General features: G+C 33.0%; 1 protein-coding gene across 1 annotated transcript; it reads left to right on the plus strand.

Moving 5' to 3' along the window:
- Positions 1-9,093: 9,093 nt before the first annotated feature.
- Positions 9,094-11,379, plus strand: LOC107619079 (Galactose mutarotase-like superfamily protein). Its single transcript, XM_016321290.3, has 5 exons — positions 9,094-9,271; positions 9,387-9,436; positions 9,905-10,028; positions 10,159-10,257; positions 10,670-11,379. The coding sequence occupies exons 1-5, from the start codon at positions 9,100-9,102 to the stop codon at positions 11,290-11,292; spliced, it is 1,068 nt and encodes a 355-aa protein (XP_016176776.1). The 5' UTR covers positions 9,094-9,099; the 3' UTR covers positions 11,293-11,379.
- The last annotated feature ends 12,242 nt before the right edge of the window (positions 11,380-23,621 follow it).

A 23,621-nucleotide genomic window follows, 5' to 3' on the forward strand; every position in this document is an offset into this window, starting at 1 on the left:
TTATTCTGTCATTGTGGAAAGGACAACCCTATGATTTCTTCAAACCAAATAGAGATATTCGACAAGGAGATCCTCTATCTCATTACCTTTTTTTTCTATGCAGAAGGTCTCTCCTTCTTGCTACACAAGGCAGAATAGAACAGACTAATTCAGGGTTTTCAAATACATAGGTGATGCCCAAGGTCAACCACCTCCTCTTTGCTGATGATTCCATTTTGTTCTGTAAGGCTAATCCTGAGGCATGTTCAAACATCCTGCATTTATTGAATTCTTATGAAAGCATCAGTGGTCAGAAGGTGAATCTTAATAAATCTGTTGTATTCTTTAGCCACAACACTCCCTCCACTATTCGTACACTACTGGCTAACTCTATGAATATTAATCATATTGGGACGCAGGATAGATACCATGGTTTGCCTTCTATAGTCTCTAAATTGAAAAAAAGCTTCTTTTAGTATGATCAAAGAAAAGGCTCGGAAAAGCATCCAAGGGTGGAAGCGCAATCTTCTATCGTCGGGTGGTAGACAAGTATTGTTTAAGGCAGTGGGGGAAGCTATTCCTATTTATACATTGTCTTGCTTCAAGTTGCCTGATAGTTTAATTTCAGAAATTCATTCTCTACTTTCTCAGTTCTAGTGGGGACAAAAAGGTTTTGAAAGGCGAATGACTTAGATTAGTTGAGACACTATGACTCGCCCACGATAAGGAGGCCTTGGATTTAAAGATCTCATAATTCAGAATCTAGTGCTTTTAGGCAAACAGTTTCGGCGACTTGTAACATAGCCTACTTTTCTATTATCCAAAATCCTAAGAGGTAAATACTTTAGCAATGATAATGCTATAACTGCAGAAATTGGAGTCTTACCTTCCTGGGAATAGATGAGCATACTAGAAGGCCGAAAGATTGTTGAAAAAGGTCTTAACTGGGCTGTGGATACTGGAGAGAATATTCAAACCTTTGAGGATCCTTGACTGCCTCCTCCGTAACCTTTAATGATTTCTGACATGCCAAACAGACATGCTATTTCTGAGTTAGTTCTAAGAGTTAAAGACTTAATTATTGAAAACAGGAATTGGAATCAGAATCTTATTCAATAATTATTTTTTCAAGACCTTGCAAACATGATTTTGTCAGTTAAAATTCAGCAGAGTAGAGAAAAATTGCAATGAGATTTGAGCAAATCCAAGCAATATGATACAGCTTCAAGTTATAGAATTGGCTATTTATTCCACAACTTTGTCCTAATTATATGCAGCAGAAAAAGCCGTGGATTGATCTATGAAAGTTGAACTTGCCTCACAAAATTAAGTTATTTATCTACAAAACTCTCCATGGGCGGCTTTTGGTGCTTGCTCAGATTCATCGCCGCATCCCATCTATATCGCCAATATGCCCCTGCTGTCATAAAGCAACATAAACAATCACTCATTGTTTGGTCAATTGCTCAAGAATTAAAGAAGTTTGGTCTTAGAGTTATCTTTGTGACTGTCTTCCCCCTTAGAGCCCTAACAATTTTTAGACATGGTGGACTACATCAACAAAGATGCTTAACCCGTTGAAGAATGCTGACCTAATCCTTAATCGCTTGCCATCATTTGCTGGAAATGTTGGAAAGCTCGCAACTAGTTAATTTTTGAAGGTTCTATTTCAATGCCGTCTGTTATTCTAGCAAGCTCTGTCAAGTTGCTCCGTGAAATCCAAAGAACTCCCCATTTAGATCGTCATCTCTATGAGGCAAACTCTTACTTTATTCAATTTGTCTTATTATTCTTTCTTTTTTAAGATTTTTCTTTGTTTTTCGACCATGCACCATTGGATGAATATCTTCAGTGTATTATTTTAAAAAATTTCCACATTTTATTATGTTATCTTGCTTTTGTACATCTTTATAATTCACTTTTCAATAATAATAAAATATAACCAACTACCTTTAGAAAAAAAAATTAACCACTAAGGCACTGATTGGTTTGTGAAAATATCTTTTATTTTCGTTTTCTGTTTTTATTTTCTAAAAATAAAAATCATTTTTAACTTTTTGCATTTTAAAAAATGCGATTGGTTTGTGAAAAAATTTATTTCTAAGTATCAAAAATAATAAAAATATGTTTGGTTAGTTTATTTTTAAAATGTATTTTCAATAATTTAAAATCACAAAATTATATCTTTATTAAATGTACAATTTTATTTTTTTAATTTTTATATAGTATCAATATAAAATAAATTACTATCTTATTATACTATTTTAGAAAAATTTAATATCTCTTATATATATATATATATATATATATATATATATATATTGATTTTATTTCTTATGGCACTATATAATAATAAAAAACCATCAATTGAAACAAAAAATGAAACTAAAATTAGTTTTACACCAAACGAATTAATTAATATTTCAAAATTTATTGATGTAAATAATTTTTTAACAAATAATTTATTAATAAAATAATGAATAAATAAATATTAAAGTTAAAAAAATTTTAAACAAAATGCCAACTTTCCTGTCAATATTTTTATGTTTTTATTTATTCTTTTAATTTTTATTATCGATACTTTTATAATTAGTTGTCGATTTAAAAAATAATTTTCATAACAAAATATTTTTTTAAACGAAAAAACGAATGTCAAAAATAAAGAAATTTAATAAATACATGTTAATTCAGAGAGTACGTACACAATACTAAATAAAATAAAAAACTTAATAAATATATATTTTAATTCTAATTAAAATTTTATTTTTTCTTTAATTACCTTGTCTATATACTCAAAGATACAAAAATTAAGCCTAAAATAAAAAATCAAAAGGATCAAATAAAATAAAAAAAAAAAAAACTTTATCTTTTCATGAAATGTATTTATAAATTAGAGGTAAAGAATGGATATCCTAACAACAAAACATATAGAGAAAGGAGAAGATAGAAAAAAATGAACAAATACACTGATAAATATAGCGTGAAAAAAAATTATAAAATTGAGTAGGAGAGATTTAAATCTTTTGTTCCAAAACCAAAAACATCGTATTTTAATTTAAAAATGTTTTCAAAAGTTAAAACTAAAAAGACTGAAAATATGAAAATGGTGTGTTTTTAACTTTGTTCTTATTTTTTAACATATTTTCGTTGAAAATATTTTTACAATGTTTAATCAATCATATTTTTATGTCTTATTTTCATTTTCATCGAAAATAAAAATGAAGACGCTTAAAAAAATTAACCATGTTATTAATTAACTCTAATTTCTTGATAAGCATCTTAACATAGAATTAAGTTTTAAAGTGGTTCATAAAATTAGTGTTGTATATTAAAATCGCTTTTGAGATTTTAATGGTGCCAATTACATCATTGAAATTGGCAAAAGTATATCATGTTAGTTTCTAATTTATTTTTTTGTTAATAGAGTGCAGATGTAGCTCGATAAAGTGAATCATTAATGATGCATCACTTTGTAGTTTGACCACGTGTAATGATATGGTAATGGGTCCAACAATGACACTTGGTATGCTGACGTACATGAATGTGTCAGCTACGTATCACAATACTATTTGTGTCAGCTACGTATCACAATACTATTTGGTCACGTATCAGTTTGTGTCATGTGTCGCAACATTATTTGTTCACATATAATTCATTATGTGGTCATTGTAGATGTCTCAAATTGGTCCTTAACTTTTCATTAAATGACTCATTTTATTCTCTAAAATTAAGTGTTGTCCACTAAATTAGTTACTTCAATAGTTTTTTCTTCTTTTTTATATAAATTTAAAATTCTTATTATCTTTGAATGCACTAATCTTAATTATATTTTTTTACATATTTTTTAAATATAAATATTTTTGATAAATATTTTTAAAATTTCAATTTTAATCGTATAATTTTTTTCATAATAATTTAACCCTGATAATTATGTGACGTGAGATAACTTTTAACTTCTCATACAATAAAGGAACAAATCACACTCATTTCATATAAAATCATCTCTCTCTAAAAATATCCCAAAAAATTCAATTATTTCTCAATTCAATTCTCACATAAATAAATTTTAACTCTTAGTTGACTTAGATATTGGAGTCTCTTACAAGTACCTCCTACTGCTATTTTAGAACTGACGTAAAGACACTTCAAGCATTTTTATTGTCATTTTTGACCTCTTTCATCTAGTCTATTTACACCTAATCAATTTTAAGGTATATCACATCTCATAACAATGATTATGTTATTTCATAAAAGAACTATATGATTAATTTAAAAAACATGTATTTTATAAAAACAAAAAATAAAAAAATGTGTATTTTGATTCTTAACTTCTTGTTAAAAATACGCGTATTTTTTTATGAAAAAAATGTGTTTAATCAATTATATATATATTTTTAAAATAACATACTATTATATTACAAAATTTGTCAATGTTAAATTATTATAAAAAAATTGTATAATTAAAACTAAAATCTTAAAAATAATTTATAAAAACATTTATATTTAAATGACATATAAAAAAATAGAATTGAAATTAGTATATCCAAAGATATTGAAAATTGAATTAAAAAAATTTGGTGAATAACTAATTTGGTGCACGACATTTAATTTCAAAAACTAAAATGAGTTATTTAATGCAAAGTTAGGGTCCAATTTGGTGCATCTATAATGATGACCCAGTGAATAACATGTAGACGAATAATATTGTGACATTTGGCACATCTATCCACATCAACACGCCACATGTCATGGATCGATCCGTCATCGTATCATTACACGTTCCTAAATCGTGAAGTGAATGATCCATATCATCAAACTATATTAGCATGCTATTAACAAAAAATGGATCAAAGACTAACAAAATGTACTTTTGTCAATTTAAAAAATATAATTGATGTAATTAAAATCTCAAAAATAATTTTGATACGACATCAATCTCAAATACTATTTTCAAACTTAACTCTCTAACCTATAATAATATAATTGTGATAAATTTTAGTCACAAATTTTCACTTTAAATATTGAATCATTCTTGATAAATTGCATTCAACTTTAGACTTTTTTTACTATTAATTTATTTAGTAGATATCACTTATTTATGTTGACAACTTATAACATTATCTTTGAATACCTTAACTACCCTAAACTTGTTAATAAAATAATAAACTTACCCGTTTTACTCTTAGCCCTCATCCCACTACCACCAATTAGGGGTGGCAAGCGGGGAAGCCCGCCCCACCCCGTCCCGCCCGTCACACTAGAAGGCGAGCTGGCCCGTCCCACCCCGTCCCGCCTAGTGAGATGGTCCCAGAATTCCAGTCCTCTCCGCCTAATGGCGGGTTGGCGGGTTAGCGGGCTAAACCCGCCAAATATCGTCTTTTTTTTTTTTTTTTACTTTTAACTATTAAATAATATACATAAAGGTATAAAAAAATCTCTTCTGCTTTTTACTTTTAACTATTATAATTTATATATTCACAAACGTTAAAGTCTTTGTAATTATAAATATCTAATAAACATAATTATAAACTAAGTTTTCATCCAAAATATAATTATAAATATTGTTCTCAAAGCAAAATAAACATAATCCAAAACATAATTATAAATATTGTCTCTAAAACAAAATAAACATAATCTAAAACACTCAATTTTCATCTTCATTCTCTTGTAAGTTGGGTTGGGAAAAGTTGGATTTTAGCAAAAATATTATAAAAATACCCCTTGCAATTTAAGCGATGCGGATTAAGCGAATTTTTGCTATTTGACGATCCCAATTTTCTAGTCCAACCCGCCTTTTTTGACGGATTACGCGGACCGACCCGACAGATTTAGCCCCGTTTGCCACCCCTACCACCAACCGACCACATTGCACACCTTTTACTGCGCCGCCACATCACCACCCTCATTCTCACTACTGCCATTCCATCCCATCCCTCATCTCACCAATGCACCACAACAACTCACCATTGAATCTGCCTCCCGAACATACTACTCTGTATCATAATTGTCACCAACATCAATAACATTAACAACTACCACACCACTCTACGGCAGTGGCGGAAACAAAATCTTGGGGGCAAAAAATTTAATATAAAAATTTAAGGTCAAACTCATCTGATGTAATTCTTTAAATTTTTGAAGGTTGTATCTCATTTTTTTTGTGATTTATTAAAATAGAAGAACTATTTATAGATGTTAATGTTGTAGAAGTTATATATTTTCTTTCTTAAATATTAGTCTTCTTCTTAAAAAATGTATCAATTCTTTGATTTTTCATTATTATTTTGTATAAAAATTTGAATATATATTCTGTAAAATATATAAAAAAAATTAGAAGAATAAATATTAAAATTTATAATATTTATTAATTTTTTTTATCAATTTATACAAATACAATAATATCAATATTTATTGAATATTTTAATATTTTTTATCATATAAAAAATTAAATTAAATAAATAATAATATATAAAATAATATTAAATTAAATAAATAAAAAATACCTAATTTTAAAATAAAAAGAAAAATGTGTTTTTATAATAAGAAACAAAATAGTAAGTATGATGATTTTTGTTAGATAATTTTCTTTTATTGATGTATTGTAAAGCCAATAAAAATTTACTCTAAAAATTATTATACAATAAAAATATGAAATAAATTTTGAACTTAAATACCTTAAATTATAGTAAAACATTTAAATCAACTGAATTATTTTTTATTTTTTATTAGATATATTATTAATTTTTTTATTAGAAAATTTGGGAGACCATGACCCATTACCTTAGTTAACCTCCACCACTGCTCTAGGGCAACTCCTCATTGTTATCGCTGTGTTTTGAAAGTTTATTTATCTATTTAAATCTTCTGAAATTATTTTTATTAACGGTATGAATTTTTAAATATTATTTTAATAGTTTACAAATGAATGATTTCTGACACCAAAAATCAAAAGATCGGAGGTAGAATTTGCAAAATCCCCTCTCTCTCTCTCTTAATAACGCAAATTACAGTCAATCATGCACCTACTTAATTTCCTAAAAATATCTGAATATTTGAAATTTAAATTATAATAATTAAATTACATAGTATTTATAATTTTAAAATATTTTCAGTTTATCCAAACAAGTATTATCGTGCATATTCTGTTATTTGTGGGTAAATACCGATAGAATTTATCTAAAATTTTGATCCAATCCAACACTAAAAGTATTAGATCGAATTTAATGTTCACAATTTTTTAATTTAGATCCAATAAAATTTGCAAATTAGATCAGATCACAAATATATTCACAAAATATATAAATATTTTAAAAAAATTATTTTTATTAAAAAATATTAATAAAATATTTTTTTATTTTTTTAAACAGATTTATTTTTAAAATGTTATTAAATATACTTTTTTAAATAATAAAAATAAAATAATACAATATACATAATTTATTAATTGAAATAAAACATAAAAAATATTTATTTATTTATTAATTTATTTTTACAGATCCGTCGATATACGTATCGGATATTCGAATACCTACATAAAATCTGTAATCTGATCTTATTAATGTGGAGATCAAATCCGATTCAATCGGATAACTTTGAGAATGAGATTGATATCTGCAATTTTCAAATCGATTCAATTCATAAACATCCTTATAATTATTTAAGTTAGACAAATTTAAGAGTTATCAGAATTTATTTATTTTGTCCATCACTTAATTATTAATTCAATTTTTTTAATCTAAATTTTTTAATCTAAAAATCTAACAATATATTTTATTTTATACTTTTAAATATTAATAACTAAATAATAAATAAAATAATAAATTTTAATAGTTTCGTCCTAACATTCCTCTTTAAGTTATAAGAGGAAATAAATATTCTTCAAATTACATGTGTGTTTTTCGTAATAATGAACTTTAGTGTAATGTTATTAGGGATGGCAAAATTTCCCGAGACGCGGGGATCCCTGCGGGGACTGCTCCGAATGGGGATCCGATTGTGGGGAATTTTTCCCGCAGGGATGGGGATGGGGACAAAATTCCCCCGAAGCAAGTGTGGGGACCCGAGCGGGGATCCCCGTCCCGTCCCTGCTATTCCCCGAAATTTATGAATTCCTTAAATTATCCTTAATAGTTTATTTCTCATATATGTTTTTTAGTCATTTCTCACACACATATATAGAAACCCAAAACTCTTAATCTTTATTTGCATAACCCTTCTTCAATTCAGAGATCCCTAAGACTGTCCATACTCCATCTAACCTCTCTGCAGCCACCCCTCGTCACCCTTCTCACCGAATCGTCACACCTCACCGTGCCATCACCCTTATCGCGTCGTAATTTCTATTTGCGGCGTTCTTTTTTATAACTCTGCCGTCGTGTCCATTCTCCTCTCTGTTGTCATGTCTCTTACCTCGTCCACTGCTTTGTCCTTTGACTCGTCGTTGCGTCCCCCTATTGCGTTATTTCGAGAGAAGTCATCATCGTATTATTTAGGCTTTTTGTATAAAATCTTGCAATTTTTGTATAAGATAGATACTTGCAGCTCTATTCATATGGAAATTAATAATTAGTTAGAATTATTATGTAGATGGGGAATGGGGTCCCCGCGGGGAATGGGGCCCCGTGGAGAATGGGGATGGAGAGCAATATTCTCCCACGGCGGGGAATGGGGCGGGAATGGGGAGCAAATCTGAGGGCGGGGATGGGGAGCAGGGAGGCATCCCCCGCCCCCGCCCTGCCCCATTGACATCCCTAAATGTTATTATATTTATAACTTATAACACGTGTTTAGTAGAGCAAGAGATCAGTGATTTTGGTTGCTTAGTAAGATAAGTGATGTATTTTAAATTTTTAATAACAAAAAAAAATTGAATTTAAAAGAGAGAAAAATTTTAAAAATTAAAAAAAAAATAAGAACCTTTAAAAATTCGGTTATAATCGTAAAATATTTCAAATAGGAAAACATTTCAACAGTATCTTAAAATCTTGAAATGTTGTTAAGATTGTTTTAATATTGAAATTAGTTACACATCACAGATTTTTTCTATATAAATTTATAAGGTTTGACTTCAAGAATTAAAATCTCATTATTATTAATTATTCTGGATATTTTCTTTCAGAGATGGCTAAGGTATCAATGTTGTTTTCCTTTCTTCTGGGTTTGGTGCTCCTTTCCCAAGCACATGGAAGTGGCGAGAAGATTGGGTTTTATGAACTTAGAAGAGGAGATTTTGAGATGAGAGTCACGAATTATGGTGCTACCGTTCTATCTGTTGTGCTTCCTGATAGAAATGGTTTCTTCCCCTATCTAATTTTTCTTAATTGTCAATTTTCAATTTTCATTATTTTTATTTAATATATTTAATAATAATTCTCGGTCACACTATAACTTAATAATTTTCTGCGCAGGAAATTTGGCTGATGTTGTTCTTGGTTACGATTCTATTAAGTCTTATGCGGTATTATACTATTCTGACGTTGTTCTTGGTTACGATTTATTATTGGCGAGCTAATTCATAAGCGGAAAAAAGTTAAAAAATTAAGTAATTAAAATAAAACGTGTTCTTTATGTGCCGTTGGTTCTCTATCACTTCCGATTCAATATTATTTTATTCTATATATCCAAGTTTCGTTGATTAATTGAATATTTAATTTTTTTAACTGATCTAATTTTATGGTGCTGCATTTTGAATGCTTTCTCAAAATCTAAAATGTGTTATAAAGTGATTACTACTCATTGTTACACACATAATCTGTGAAAGAGTAAGGTTAGATAATCAATTTTTTTAAAAATTATTTTACTTATGTTAAATTTAAATTTTAAATCATAAATTGTTAATCTTAAATTTTAATTATAAAAATTAAAATTAATTTCTTATATTTTCTCTCTTTCCGAAATTCATAGAGGCAGTGAAATTTTGTTGTAGAATGATACAACTTACTTTGGAGGGCTCATCGGACGAGTGGCAAATAGAATCGGAAATGCTGAATTCACTTTGGATGGCAAAACCTACAAATTGCCAGCTAATGATCATGGCAACACACTCCACGGTAATCATATATGTGCATATTTTTATTTTCATATTATTTTTAATAATTATTATATATAGCTATCAAAGGAATTGCTCACTTATAATATCAATTGTACAATTTGAATTCATATGTGTTGTAATCTTCTTAGGCGGTTTCAAAGGGTTCAATAATGTTATTTGGACTGTAACATCCTACAAGAGAGACAGTCACATAACATTCCACTACAACAGTTATGACAATGAGCAAGGTATGTAACTCATCCTTGAAATTTAGGTAGAGTTCATGATTTAGAGTGTAATACTTTATTCAATGGTTAATCAATCTTTTATACATGTTTTTATTTAATCAAATTACTTAGTATGTTTAAAAAAACAATTAATAAAAAATAATAGTGTTAAAAGCAAGCATAATTTATTCTTTTTGATAAGCATTTAGCCATCAAAATATTTTTATAAACTTATATTAATAAAAAAGTCTAAATTTACTAATAGATTGAGTGTCGGTTAAAATTGTTGACCAATTTAAATAAAAATTGCTGGACCTAAATGTTTTTCAATAAAAAATTGTGAAAAATAATATGATTACGTATTCGTGGAAAGATAGTAGTAAGTATTGGCATCTATTATATATTACATAAAAACTCGAAATTGTTATTGTAGGATTTCCTGGAAAACTTGAGGTGGATGTGACTTACATGTTGATGGATACAAACAAATTGGTTGTGAAAATGATTGCAAAAGCAATAGACAAAGACACACCGGTGAACTTAGCACAGCATACATACTGGAATATGAGAGGCCACAACACAGGCGACGTTCTTTCGCACAGAGTTCAAATCTTTGCATCCAAAATCACTCCGGTCAACGAAAAACTCATCCCTACCGGAAACCTTCAATCCGTGAAGGGCACTCCATACGACTTCCGTCGGCCAAAGGAAGTCGGAAAACAGATCGACGATCTGCCCGGTCTCTACGATATCAACTTCGCCGTAGACAGGAAAAGCAAGAAACACTTGAACAAAGTTGCCGTAGTGAGGGATCCAGTGTCCGGGAGGCAAATGGAGTTGTGGTCAAACCAGGTTGGAGTGCAGTTCTACACAAGTGGAATGTTGAATAACACCATTGGAGGCAAGGATGGTGCTGTTTACAAAAAGCATGCTGGTATTGCTTTGGAGACACAGGGGTTTCCTGATTCTGTTAATCATCCGAATTTTCCTTCTCAAATTGTTCGTCCTGGACAGATTTATCAACACTACATGGTTTATAGGTTCACTGCTTATTAATTAAATGGAGAAAGTATGTTAGTATAAATGATATATAAAACTATAAATTACGAATTAGTTTGGTTCTTTTGGGTTTAATTATATGCAAATTAGGATAAGGAGACTTTTTGTGCTTAGGTTCATGTTCATCATCACAGACTATATTCTTTTGTGATGCCTTTCACTAAAAGAAAACTGTGAAATAACGAAAAAAATTTACCAATAAATTTATTATCGTCAAATTTTATATCGGATAAATTCTTTATTGATAATTATTTATTGGGCAGATTTACTCTTCTGATGGTAGTTTGTGGTAAAATTAGCGGCAAATTTTACTATAAGGTGACAAAATTTTCCTAATAGTTATATAATTTCCAACTTTGGCACCATGTGTTATGATTCTACGCCACGTTGCTGCCGGATTTTTCCGCCGTCGAATTATTAAAATAAATACTACGGACGATAGCTTTATCTTTTTAGACTCAATATTCAATAATTAATAATTAATAGTCAAATCCTAATTAATAAAAGTCAAATAATAATTTATCTGAAAATAATGATCTATATATAATGTAAAATATCAAGTATATAGAATGAAAACTTGAAAGAAATAAAATGTTATCAAATAAATCAAAATAAAGTCTTAATGACTACGAGTCCTGATAGTCATCGTCGTCATCATTCTCCTGGTCTTCTAAAGCAGCGGTTTAGGTGGTGTCGGTGCCTGTCCTGACTCCTGCGCAAAAGAAGAGGAGCCGCCTCTAGTAGCGCCACTGTCACTGGCGCGTACCTGCTCATAGTACACCGCCATCTGTCTTCGCATCCGTTGAATCTGCTCCAGCTCCCACTTGAGCTCCTCCTTTAGGGACTTTGTCTCTGCGTTGCGAGGATTTTGTTATATCTCTCCTCAGACTGATGCAGCTGCTGATCCTGGTTTCTGAAGGCTCTAGGTGAGGCCAAGAACCTGCTCCTGCAAATCGATGACCTCGAGATCGGCAGGGCTGGTGGCTGAGGCAGATGAAGCCCTTAAGGTGGAGGTGCAGAGGTTGTCGGCAAAAAATGACCCCAACCTATAGACATGATTCCTATACGACTTAGATGTGGTCTCACGCCACACCGCATCAGGATCGACAATAGAAGCAGCAGAGTTGTTGTCGTCCTTCCCACTCTACTGAGATTGCTGGGTCACGGCCTACAACCTCTGCGTGTAGGATTCTTACATATCACATTATATGCAAAAGTGATTAGGACGACAATTAATTGAAAACAAATATATGTTATGATTTAAACCATGACGTTTACTCACATAATAATCCTGAGACCGCTGATCGGCAAATCTCTCATTTTTCTCCTTCAAGGTGTGAGTATACTTGAAGATCTCTGAGGTCGTTGCCTCATGATCTAACTACCTAGACTCCACATATTGAAACAATAGATTAAATCAAGTGATAAGTATATTATACTGATCAGTATACTTGGATGACCTGGTCGATGCGCTGTTGGTCCTGTTTGTGGCTTGGAGACGCCTGAATCCCTCATCAGTCACCCAATAGACGTAGAGGGCCTTCTTAACGTTTGGGTGGAGCCACTAAGTAAGGTGGTCACGCCCTTTACACACGTCTTCAAGGATTTTCTGAAGCCTCCTACACTGCAAGAAAAAGGCTAAATACCATCGAATTTTCCGTCGAAAAAACGAACAAAATCTGACAGTAATTAAGTTACCTTTGGAAGAAATAAGACGATATAAACCTCGTCGGTAACACGATATCGGCGGATTTTTTTACGTTCGACGGTAATTTCTGTAGAATTTAGTGACAGTATATAGTTAGTAAGAAAACGGAATCTGTTGGACGTTACCGTCACTAACGTTGGCGCCATATCGTATGTCTCTGCGCCATCTTAGCAGCGAATTATTCCAACAGTACTGCCAATGGAAATGTTTTTAATTTTTTTGATAATATTTTCCCATCTATCTATAATGTACCTTGATAATTAATACTTGAAACAGTGCTTTAAACATGATGTGAAATATCAAAAAGATAAATTAAAAATACGGAATGATGGTAATTGAAATATCTGAAATAATACTAACTATATTACAATCTTCGCAAAGTTTCTTAAAGAAATATGATAAACCACTATATTATGGTTTATCTTGTGCTCAATTGAGTGGTTTTTATGAAGTCTCTGCACACTTATTCATACTAATTCGCATGTTTTACATTTTCCTTCCTAATTTTGTTCTATAATTGGAAACTTGCTTCCCAAGCCTTTAAATTACCAAAAATTAATTTTCCTTTATACCATTCAATGCCGTGATATGTGTGTTAAGTGACTTCTGGCTCTATAGGGCAGGAATGGCTTAGAGGATGGAAAGGAAGCATGCAAAAGTGGAAGGAATACAAGAAGTTGAAGAAATTGCTAAGCTGTCTAGCCTGACCTCTTCGCACTCAAACGGTCATAACATGAGCTAAAGAGGTCCAAATGAGGCGGTTCTAGTTGCGTTGGAAAGCTAACATCTGGGGCTTCGCAACGATATATAATTTGCTATAGCTGCCCCGAAGATAGGTGACGCGCACGCGTGACCTGGAGAAAATTCAATCCACGCGTACGCGTGGACGACGCGTACGCGTGACTTTGCCGCGTGCTGGACGTATCAGAAATCGCTGAAGGCGATTTCTGGGCTGTTTTTGAGCAAGTTTTGGCCCAAAAAACACAGATTAGAGGCTATAAAGTGGGGAAATCGATCCATTTATCGAGACAACATTCAATATACACAATTTTGAAGGTTTTAGATGTAGTTTTTAGAGAGAGAGAGGCTCTCTCCTCTCTCTTAGGTTTTAGGATTTAGGATTTCTCTTAGGTTAGGTTTACTCCTTCTTCATTCCAGGTTTAATGTTCCTTTAATTTAATTTCTCTTCTACTTTTATTTATTCTATGGCTTTAGTTTTTTTATTTACCCAATTTGATTTATGAACTCTCCATGTTAGAATTGATTTTCTTATTTAATATAAATTGAGGTATTTCAGATTTATGATTGCTTTCTTCTATTTATGATATAAATAATTTGGATTTTTTCCCTTTTGGCTTTGGTGGAGTAATTGGTAACACTTGAGTTATCAAACTCAGCTGTTGATTGAAAATTTGAATTTGCTGATTGATTTGGATCCCTCTAAAGCTAGTCTTTCCATAGGAGTTGACTAGGACTTGAGGAATCACATTGATTAGTCCACTTGACTTTCCTTTATTTAGTAAGGGTTAACCCATGTTCCCACAATTTTTCTACACTTAATTGACACACAATCTCTAACTTAAGCTAACCAAAGATTCAATTTGGGGTAATTAATTTGTTTTTCTGCTTAAGGCTAGTGATGTGGTAAAATATAGAACAAAAGAAGATTTAAAAGGTTCAAAGTGGCTAACAAAGGTGACATAAAAGGGTAGGCTATTTGAGATAAGTGAGCTAATAACAATTAATGACCTCAATCATATGTATGCATATGACACATTAAACATTGGACATATAGGATGGAACAAAATATAGATTACAATCATAGAGAAGCAAACACACAAGAATAAAATATTATGGTCAAATAATGTAATCATACAATTAGGCTCAAAAGTCTCTCTGGGTTGTGTGTTCTTAGCTATCATTTATGTTCCAATTTACAGTCTTCAAACAAGTTTTAACTCAAAAGTTTTGATTTAAATTAGTGAAATTTTTTAAAATAGAGTCTTTGAAAAGAAACTTATTATGTTTCAACCAATTAGAACATGCATGCAAACACTTATTACTATGCAATCTATCCTATCCTAAACAAAAGAAAAAAAAATTTATTGGTACTAAGAAAGAGAAATTACCTCCGGAAGCCAGGTACTGACCGACCTCTCCACACTTAAAGCTTGGCACCGTCCTCGGTGCCTGATAAACCACTATTTTTTGGTTTATCTTGTGCTCAATCGAGTGGTTTTTATCAACTCTTTACCCACTTATTCATACTATTTGCATGGTTTTACATTTGCCTTCCTAATTATGTACTTTGATTGAAAACATGCTTCTTTGGCCTTAAGTTCCCTATGTTTAAATCCTCTCTTATTACCATTAGATGCCTTGATATGTGTGTTAAGTGATTTCAGAGATTACAGGGCAGGAATGGCTCAGAGGAGAGAAAGGAAGTATGCAAAAGTGGAAGGAATACAAGAAGTTGGAGAAATTGCTAAGCTGTCCAGCCTGACCTCTTTGCACTCAAACGGCTATAACTTTAGCTACAGAGGTCCAAACGACGCGGTTTCAGTTGCGTTGGAAAGCTAACGTCCGGGGCTTCGATTTGATATATAATTTTCCATAGCTGCTTCGAAGTTAGGCAACGCGAACGCGTGAATGATGCGCCCGCGTCGCATCTGCAAACTTCAATCCGCGCGGATGCGCGGGCGACGCCTCCGCGTCACCTTTCCGCGACCTGAACGTAACAGAAATCGCTGGGGGCGATTTCTGGGCTGTTTTTGACCCATTTTTCAGCCCAGAACACACAGATTAGAGGCTATAAAGTGGGAAAATGCATCCATTCATAATCATGCTTTTCATATTCATAATTTTAGGAGTAGATGTAGTTTTTAGAGAGAGAGGTTCTCTCCTCTCTCTTTTAGAATTTAGAATTAGGATTTCTTTTGCTTTTAGGATTATCTTTTTATCAGGTTCAATATTCCTTTTTATTTATCTTCTCAATTTAGTTTATGAATTCTTCTATGTTACAGATTATTCTTTGAATTAATTTTACTGGAGGTATTTCAGTTTATTATTGCTTTCTTTTATTTATATTACTGTTGCTTCTAATCTGAAGACATTTTTATTCCAGTAGATTCACTTTTTCCTTTTGGTCTTGGTTAAGAAATCAGTAACTCAGGAGTTATCAAACTCAACATGATTGACAATTGTTATCTTTGCTAATTGAATTGAACTTCAATAATCCCAATCTTTCCTTAGGGATTAACTAGGATTTGAAAATCAAACTTAATTAGTCACTTGACCTTCCCTTGCTCTAGTAAAGGTTAACTAAGTAGAATTAAGACTCAATCTTCATCATCATTGTAAGGATAACTAGGATAGGATTTCTAATTTCCCATACCTTACCAAAAGTGTGTTTTACAGTTATTTATTTACTTTACAGTCTTTTACCTATTTTAATTGCAATTTAAATTACTTGTTCCTCATCTTCAAAACCCCGATTTACAATCTTCATAACCAATAATAAGAACATACTTTCCTGCAGTTCCTTGAGAAGACGACCCGAGGTTTAAATACTTCGGTTATCAATTTTAAAGGGGTTTGTTACTTGTGACAACCAAAACGTTTGTAAGAAAGGTTGATTGCTTGGTTTAGTAACTATACTTGCAACGAGAGTTTACTATAACTTCTAAACTATCAATCTTCAGTTCTTCAAAATGGCGTCGTTTCCGGGGAATTGCAAACGTGTGCCTTATTATTGGTTATTGTAAATATTTACTTTTTACCTGTTTATTTATTTTTATTTTTGTTTTTATTTTTTGCTTTTTCGTAAATTAAGAGGTTATTGGTTTTTATTTAGTTATTAAAAATTTTTTCAAAAATTTTTTCTTGGTGTTCATCTTGATCTTCAAGTTTTTCTTCGTGTTCATCTTGACCTTCAAGTTGTTCTTAGTTGTTTTCTTCGTTCTGATCTAAAAATTTTAAGTTTAGTGTCATTTTATTGTTTTTCCCTTTCCTCATTTAATTCAAGGTTCATTATGGTTGGAAGCTTTAAGTTTAAACGCAAAGGTTGGTGTAAAGCTCAACTGAATGGGTCTAGGAAGTTAGTTGGCCGCTTTAGTGAGAATTCAGATTGCTTGCCACCCGGATGGAATCATGATGATCAACAAGAAGACGGGTGCAATAGCAAGGTTTGGGATCCTGGAATCTGTTCTGACATCCAACACCCCGGGAGCCTAAGAATCTGTTTGAAGCTGCTTAAAGGCTTTACGTGCCTAGTTTGGGATCCCGGAGGATATTGGAATCACAAACATTGGTGGAGATTCCTGGATGAGTTCAAGCATATGCCACCATAACAGGAAGCTCATCAAATGTCCAACTTAAGGACTTTAACTAAAAGTGCTAGGTGGGAACAACCCACCATGGTATGATCGTTCCTTTTTCAATTTTATTTCGTTTTGTTTGTTTTTATTTTATTTTATTTTATTTTCATTGAACCTGGAATTATTTATTGCATCTACATTAGCATTTCATTATGCATATTGCATATAAAAAAAAAGAAAAGCACGCACGCAACGCGGCAGTGTCGCTGACGCGTCCGCGTCAACAGTGCATTGGGAAGAAAAGAAATCGAACAGAAAGTCACGCGAGAGCGTGGCTGGAGGCGTGCCTTTGGCACAATTTGACCCACTCAACCGCGTCGCTGACGCATCCGCGTCATATGGAAAACATGCCTCCCACACGATCGCGTCACCCACGCAGTCGCGTGATCTGTAAAATCAACGTAAAAGGGTGTACGGCCGAAAGTTGAGCTGGAATTGGGCTGGACTCGTGCTGGATGCCCAAGCCCTCCCACGCGAACGCGTGCCTTACACTTCCGCGTCGGTTTTCAAAGTATGGCCACTCACGCGATCGCGTCAACCACGCGACCGCATCACCCAACAAATTGGCAAAAAGAGTTTCGAACAAAGAGTTGCGCGAATGCGAGGCTGCACTCGCGCCAATCGCAGAAATCAGGTCACGCGATCGCGTGACTCACGCGTCCACGTCACCTGACCTTATCACGCACCACGCGAATGTGTAACCCACGCGATCACGTAGCCTGCGCCGCACAAACTTATCCAGATCAGCGCCAATTATCTTATCTTTTCTTTTCTAATCCTAATTTCTTCTCTCTTTTCTTCTTTCTTCTTTCTTTCTTACTTACTTCTTCTTCATCTCTTTAATTTAATTTATTTGCATACTTTCATTCATTGCATTTTAATCTTGTGCATATTTTTATTTTCTTTTCTAACTTTATTATTCCATTGGTGTTAAAATTTTTCAACTGTTGCATCTTTTCTTGCATTATTCTGGTGCTTTATGACTTGTTTTATTCTGATTGGGTATTATTCTTCACAAGTCAATGCTAATTTTTATAATACTGATATTCCTTTTGCATTGATATGCACTTACATTATCTTACATTACCCATACTCTCTTCCCCATTGTTGTAACTTTTATATGCCATATGCTTCCCCTGTTTTCTCACTTGCATGTTGTAGCTACCATGTAATTGAGACCTTTATTATTTGGCATTAACACCCATATTTTATTTATGTTCTTATCTTTATTTCTGGGTTACTGTTCTTCTTTTTCTCTTCTTTCAGGCTGGTCACCGAAGACGGAAAAAGGGAGAAACTTCTAAAAGGGGAGACAAACAAGTCCATCTGCACAATCCTTGAAGAAAAGCATCAGTTAGAACAACCTGTCCACCTGCACATCTCAGCATGCACCGGGGACGGTGCAATCTTTAAGTGTGGAGAGGTCGATACCGATCTCCATGGGTTAGTTACTCTTCTATCTCAACACCAATGGTTTATTTTCCTTGTTAGTTGTTGCATTTGCATGTTTGATTGCATGATTATTTGATTTTGTGCATATTTTATCACTTGGTTGAAGTAATATTTTCTTTTTCAAAAAAACTTTTAGAGCATTTCACTAATTTGAATAAAATTTAATGTTACACTTGTTTGAAGAAATATTATACTAGAACATGGTTTAGAGCTCGAACACACAAAACCTGTGAGATTTTTTGAGCCTATTTGAATTGGTTGCATTTTATCAACCAATATTTTATTTTGGTGTGTGTTTTTCTCTCTAAAATTGTGATCTTTGTCTTGCTTAATTCTATATTTCCATGGTTTGATGTATGCATGCACTTATATGATTGAGGCCTTTGTTTCACTAAGCTTACATATCCATATGGCCTTACCTTTCATTATTCCTTGCAAACCAATATTGAGCCTATTATACCCCTTTGTTCTTTACTTTAGCACATCATTAACTCTAAGCGGAAAACAATAATGTCCTTAATTTGAATCCTTCGTTAGCTTAGACTAGTGAGAGTGCTCATGAATTAATTATGGGAAAAGTTGAATTTGGAAACATTTGGTTTGAGAATTGAGTATGTTAGAACTTTCTGAAAATGTGAAAAAAAAATGTTTAGGACATGATTCATGCATCCAATAATTTAATCATATGCATTGAGAAAAATAAAAGAATATATATATATATATATATATATAAGCAATTAAGCAAAAAAAGGACAAAATGCCCCAAAGTAAGTGGTGAAAGCAATGCATATGTATTGTACTTGAAATTAGAATGCATGAATATGTGGAAAACATGGTTAATGGATAGTTAGATGTGGTATTATGATTACATGGATTGTCTAAAGTTAGGTGGAAAGTTTAAGTTAATTAAGGATTCAGATTTTAGTCCACTTGGCCAAATACAATCCTACCTTGACCCTAACCCCATTACAACCCTTAAAAGACCTCTTGATATATGTATCTGCGCATTAAATTTTTGTTGATTATTAGATGAAGAGCAACCCTTAGAAAGCAAGGTTAGTAGAGAATTGAGAGAATCGAACCTTAAACACTTGAGTGATTAGAGTGTATACACTACCAGTGAGGGTTCGATGCTCAATTCCTTGTTCCCTGCTCTCATGGGCTATTTTCTTCTTACAAGTCTATTTGTACTTCATTTCCATGATTTGAATTAGTGAAATCCAGTTCATATTTCTTCTTGAAGGATTTGTTTACTTTTAACCAAGTAGGTAAAAATATTTTGCATGTAGTTGCATTCATATAGATAGGATTGCATTTCATACATTTTACCATTCCTCTTCACTCATTTATAGCTTCTCTTGAGCTTAGCATGAGGACATGCTAATGTTTAAGTGTGGGGAGGTTGATAAATCACTATTTTATGGTTTATCTTGTGCTCAATCGAGTGGTTTTTATCAACTCTTTACCCACTTATTCATACTATTTGCATGGTTTTACATTTGCCTTCCTAATTATGTGCTTTGATTGAAAACATGCTTCTTTGGCCTTAAGTTCCCTATGTTTAAATCCTCTCTTATTACCATTAGATGCCTTGATATGTGTGTTAAGTGATTTCAGAGATTACAGGGCAGGAATGGCTCAGAGGATGGAAAGGAAGTATGCAAAAGTGGAAGGAATACAAGAAGTTGGAGAAATTGCTAAGCTGTCCAGCCTAACCTCTTTGCACTCAAATGGCTATAACTTTAGCTACAGAAGTTCAAAAAATGCGGTTTTAGTTGCGTTGGAAAGCTAACGTCTGGAGCTTCGATTTGATATATAATTTGTCATAGCTGCCTCGAAGTTAGGCGATGCGAATGCATGAATGACGCGCCCACATCGCATCTGCGAACTTCAATCCGCGCGGACGCGTGGGCGACGCCTCCGCGTCACCTTCCCGCGACCTGAACGTAACAGAAATCGCTGGGGGCGATTTCTGGGCTGTTTTTGACCCAGTTTTCAGCCCAGAACACACAGATTAGAGGCTATAAAGTGGGGGAATGCATCCATTCATAATCATGCTTTTCATATTCACAATTTTAGGAGTAGATGTAGTTTTTAGAGAGAGAGGTTCTCTCCTCTCTCTTTTAGGATTTAGAATTAGGATTTCTTTTGCTTTCAGGATTATCTTTTTATCAGGTTCAATATTCTTTTTTATTTATCTTCTCAATTTAGTTTATGAATTCTTCTATGTTACAGATTATTCTTTGAATTAATGTTACTTGAGGTATTTTAGTTTATTATTGCTTTATTTTATTTATATTACTGTTGCTTCCAATCTGAAGACATTTTTATTCCAGTAGATTCACTTTTTCCTTTTGGTCTTGGTTAAGAAATCAGTAACTCAGGAGTTATCAAACTCAACATGATTGACAATTGTTATCTTTGCTAATTGAATTGAACTTCAATAATCCCAATCTTTCCTTAGGGATTAACTAGGATTTGAAGATCAAACTTAATTAGTCACTTGACCTTCCCTTGCTCTAGTAAAGGTTAACTAAGTGAATTAAGACTCAATCTTCATCATCATTGATAAGGATAACTAGGATAGGATTTCTAATTTCCCATACCTTACCAAAAGTGTATTTTACAGTTATTTATTTACTTTACAGTCTTTTACCTATTTTAATTACAATTTAAATTACTTGTTCCTCATCTTCAAAACCCCGATTTACAATCTTCATAACCAATAATAAGAACATACTTTCCTGCAGTTCCTTGAGAAGGCGACCCGAGGTTTAAATACTTCGATTATCAATTTTAAAGGGGTTTGTTACTTGTGACAACCAAAACGTTTGTAAGAAAGGTTGATTGCTTGGTTTAGTAACTATACTTGCAACGAGAGTTTACTATAACTTCTAAACCATCAATCTTCAGTTCTTCAGTGCGATCAGTCAGGAACAAAGGGGGCTGGTAGCAGCATCTCCACAATCGGGACCGTCATGGCTCCCTGTGCTGGTAAATGAAGTGGAGTCTGGGGTGTCTGGGTTTTCTTCAGGTGGGTGGTTACCAACAAGCAGCTCCTTGAGGTATGTAAATCGGCGCTTGTTACGGCGCTCTCTTTGCTTTCCTTGCCGGTCAAGCCGGTCCAACCTCTCAAGTATCTGAAGGAGTAGCTGATTTGCTGAAGGTGCTTGTGATGTGGAAGGAGAAGGAATATCTCTGGTCGGTTCTGCAGTTTGGTTGATAGTTGCTGCTCGAGGTCTGATGTACTTCCCATTTGGGACGATCTGATCATCCCGTGGAATCATGGTCTTGGTGTCCCCAGCTCTGTAGGTGACTCTGGCTGCTGAGACTAGATCTGAAATCAAGACGGGAAAAGGTAGGTTGTAACGACCCAATTTTCAATATGTCTAGGTCATACCGAAAACCGAGCGCTACCAATTTGTCTTCCTAATTATTATCTATTATTTATCATATGAGCCTGATTCGTTGTTAAAAATGTAGTTAATTTGCGACGTATTTTTTTTGAAACGTTTGGATTAATAGACGGAATCATTCATAATCAACTCACAACTGATAACAGATAAAACAGTTATAAGCAACCACACATAAATACATCACAAGTAGCTAGCAACATTCAGTGATCTAGCCCTTATTAGAGTATAGACCTTTAGTTAGAACACCCCTAGATATAGCTAGATAATAACTATATACATATACATTCATACAACATCCCATATCCTGACCTGTTTAAGAGGTTCCTAAGCTGGCACCTAGGCTAGCCTAGACTCTATACTCACCTAGTCCCTCTAGACTACTAAAGCAAGGAAAAGTACGTTCTAGGTCTTCAAAACTCAAGTCAGGTGGAACGTCATCGAAAGGTAGAACATCATCTGTTACTCCTCTGCACGATCAGACATTGCCATATGACGTTGACGTTAGGATTTTTTTACCAGTAAAGAGATTCATAGAAATAGTTGCGTTGTAGATATAGTCTTTAAACCGACAAAAATCCCTTCGTACAAACGTTTTGGGTGTCACAAGTAACAAACCCCTTTAGAAATTTTTAACCGAGTATTCAAACCTCGGCTCGTCTTCTCAAGGAACTGCGAGTAAGTATGTTCTTATTATTATCTATAAAGGTTGTAATCGGGGTTTAGAAGATGAGAAGCAAGTAATTTAAATGACAAGTAAAGTAAATGGCAATTAAAATAAATAAATACTGCAAAGCAGACTTTTGGCAAGGTAAGAGAAGTTGGAGGTCCAACGTAGTTATCTCTCTCAACTATAATGAAAGTTGACTCTAAACTCCACTTGGTCAACCTTTACTAGGGCAAAGGAAAGTCAGGGGACTAATTAAATTGACCTTTGAATCCTATTTATTTCCTAAGAAAAGGTTGGGATTACTTGAGTTCAGCTCAATTAGCAAGATAACGATTATCAGTTATGTTGAGTTTAATAACTGTTGAGTTACTGAATTCTTAACCAAGACCAAAAGGGGAAAGAGTAAAATTGCTGGAATAATAAAAATGTCCTTAGATGGGGAGCAATGGTAACTTAAATCAAAGAGAACAATCATAAACTGAAAATACCTCAAATATCATTAATTCAAATAACAGTCTGTAATATGGAAGAATTCATAAATCCAATTATAAAGGTAAACAGCCAACTCAGATACTGAAATAAATAAATAAAGTGAAAGGGAAGTTTAAAACAAAGAAATATAAAACCTGGATTGAGAGTCACTCTTAAAACAAGAAGAAATTCTAAATCCTAAGAGAGAGAGAGAGAAGATCTCCCTCTCAACTAAA

The sequence above is a fragment of the Arachis ipaensis genome, chromosome B1, assembly GCF_059453495.1.
Source record: "Arachis ipaensis isolate K30076 ecotype BB chromosome B1, ASM5945349v1, whole genome shotgun sequence".
Lineage (NCBI taxonomy): Eukaryota > Viridiplantae > Streptophyta > Magnoliopsida > Fabales > Fabaceae > Arachis > Arachis ipaensis.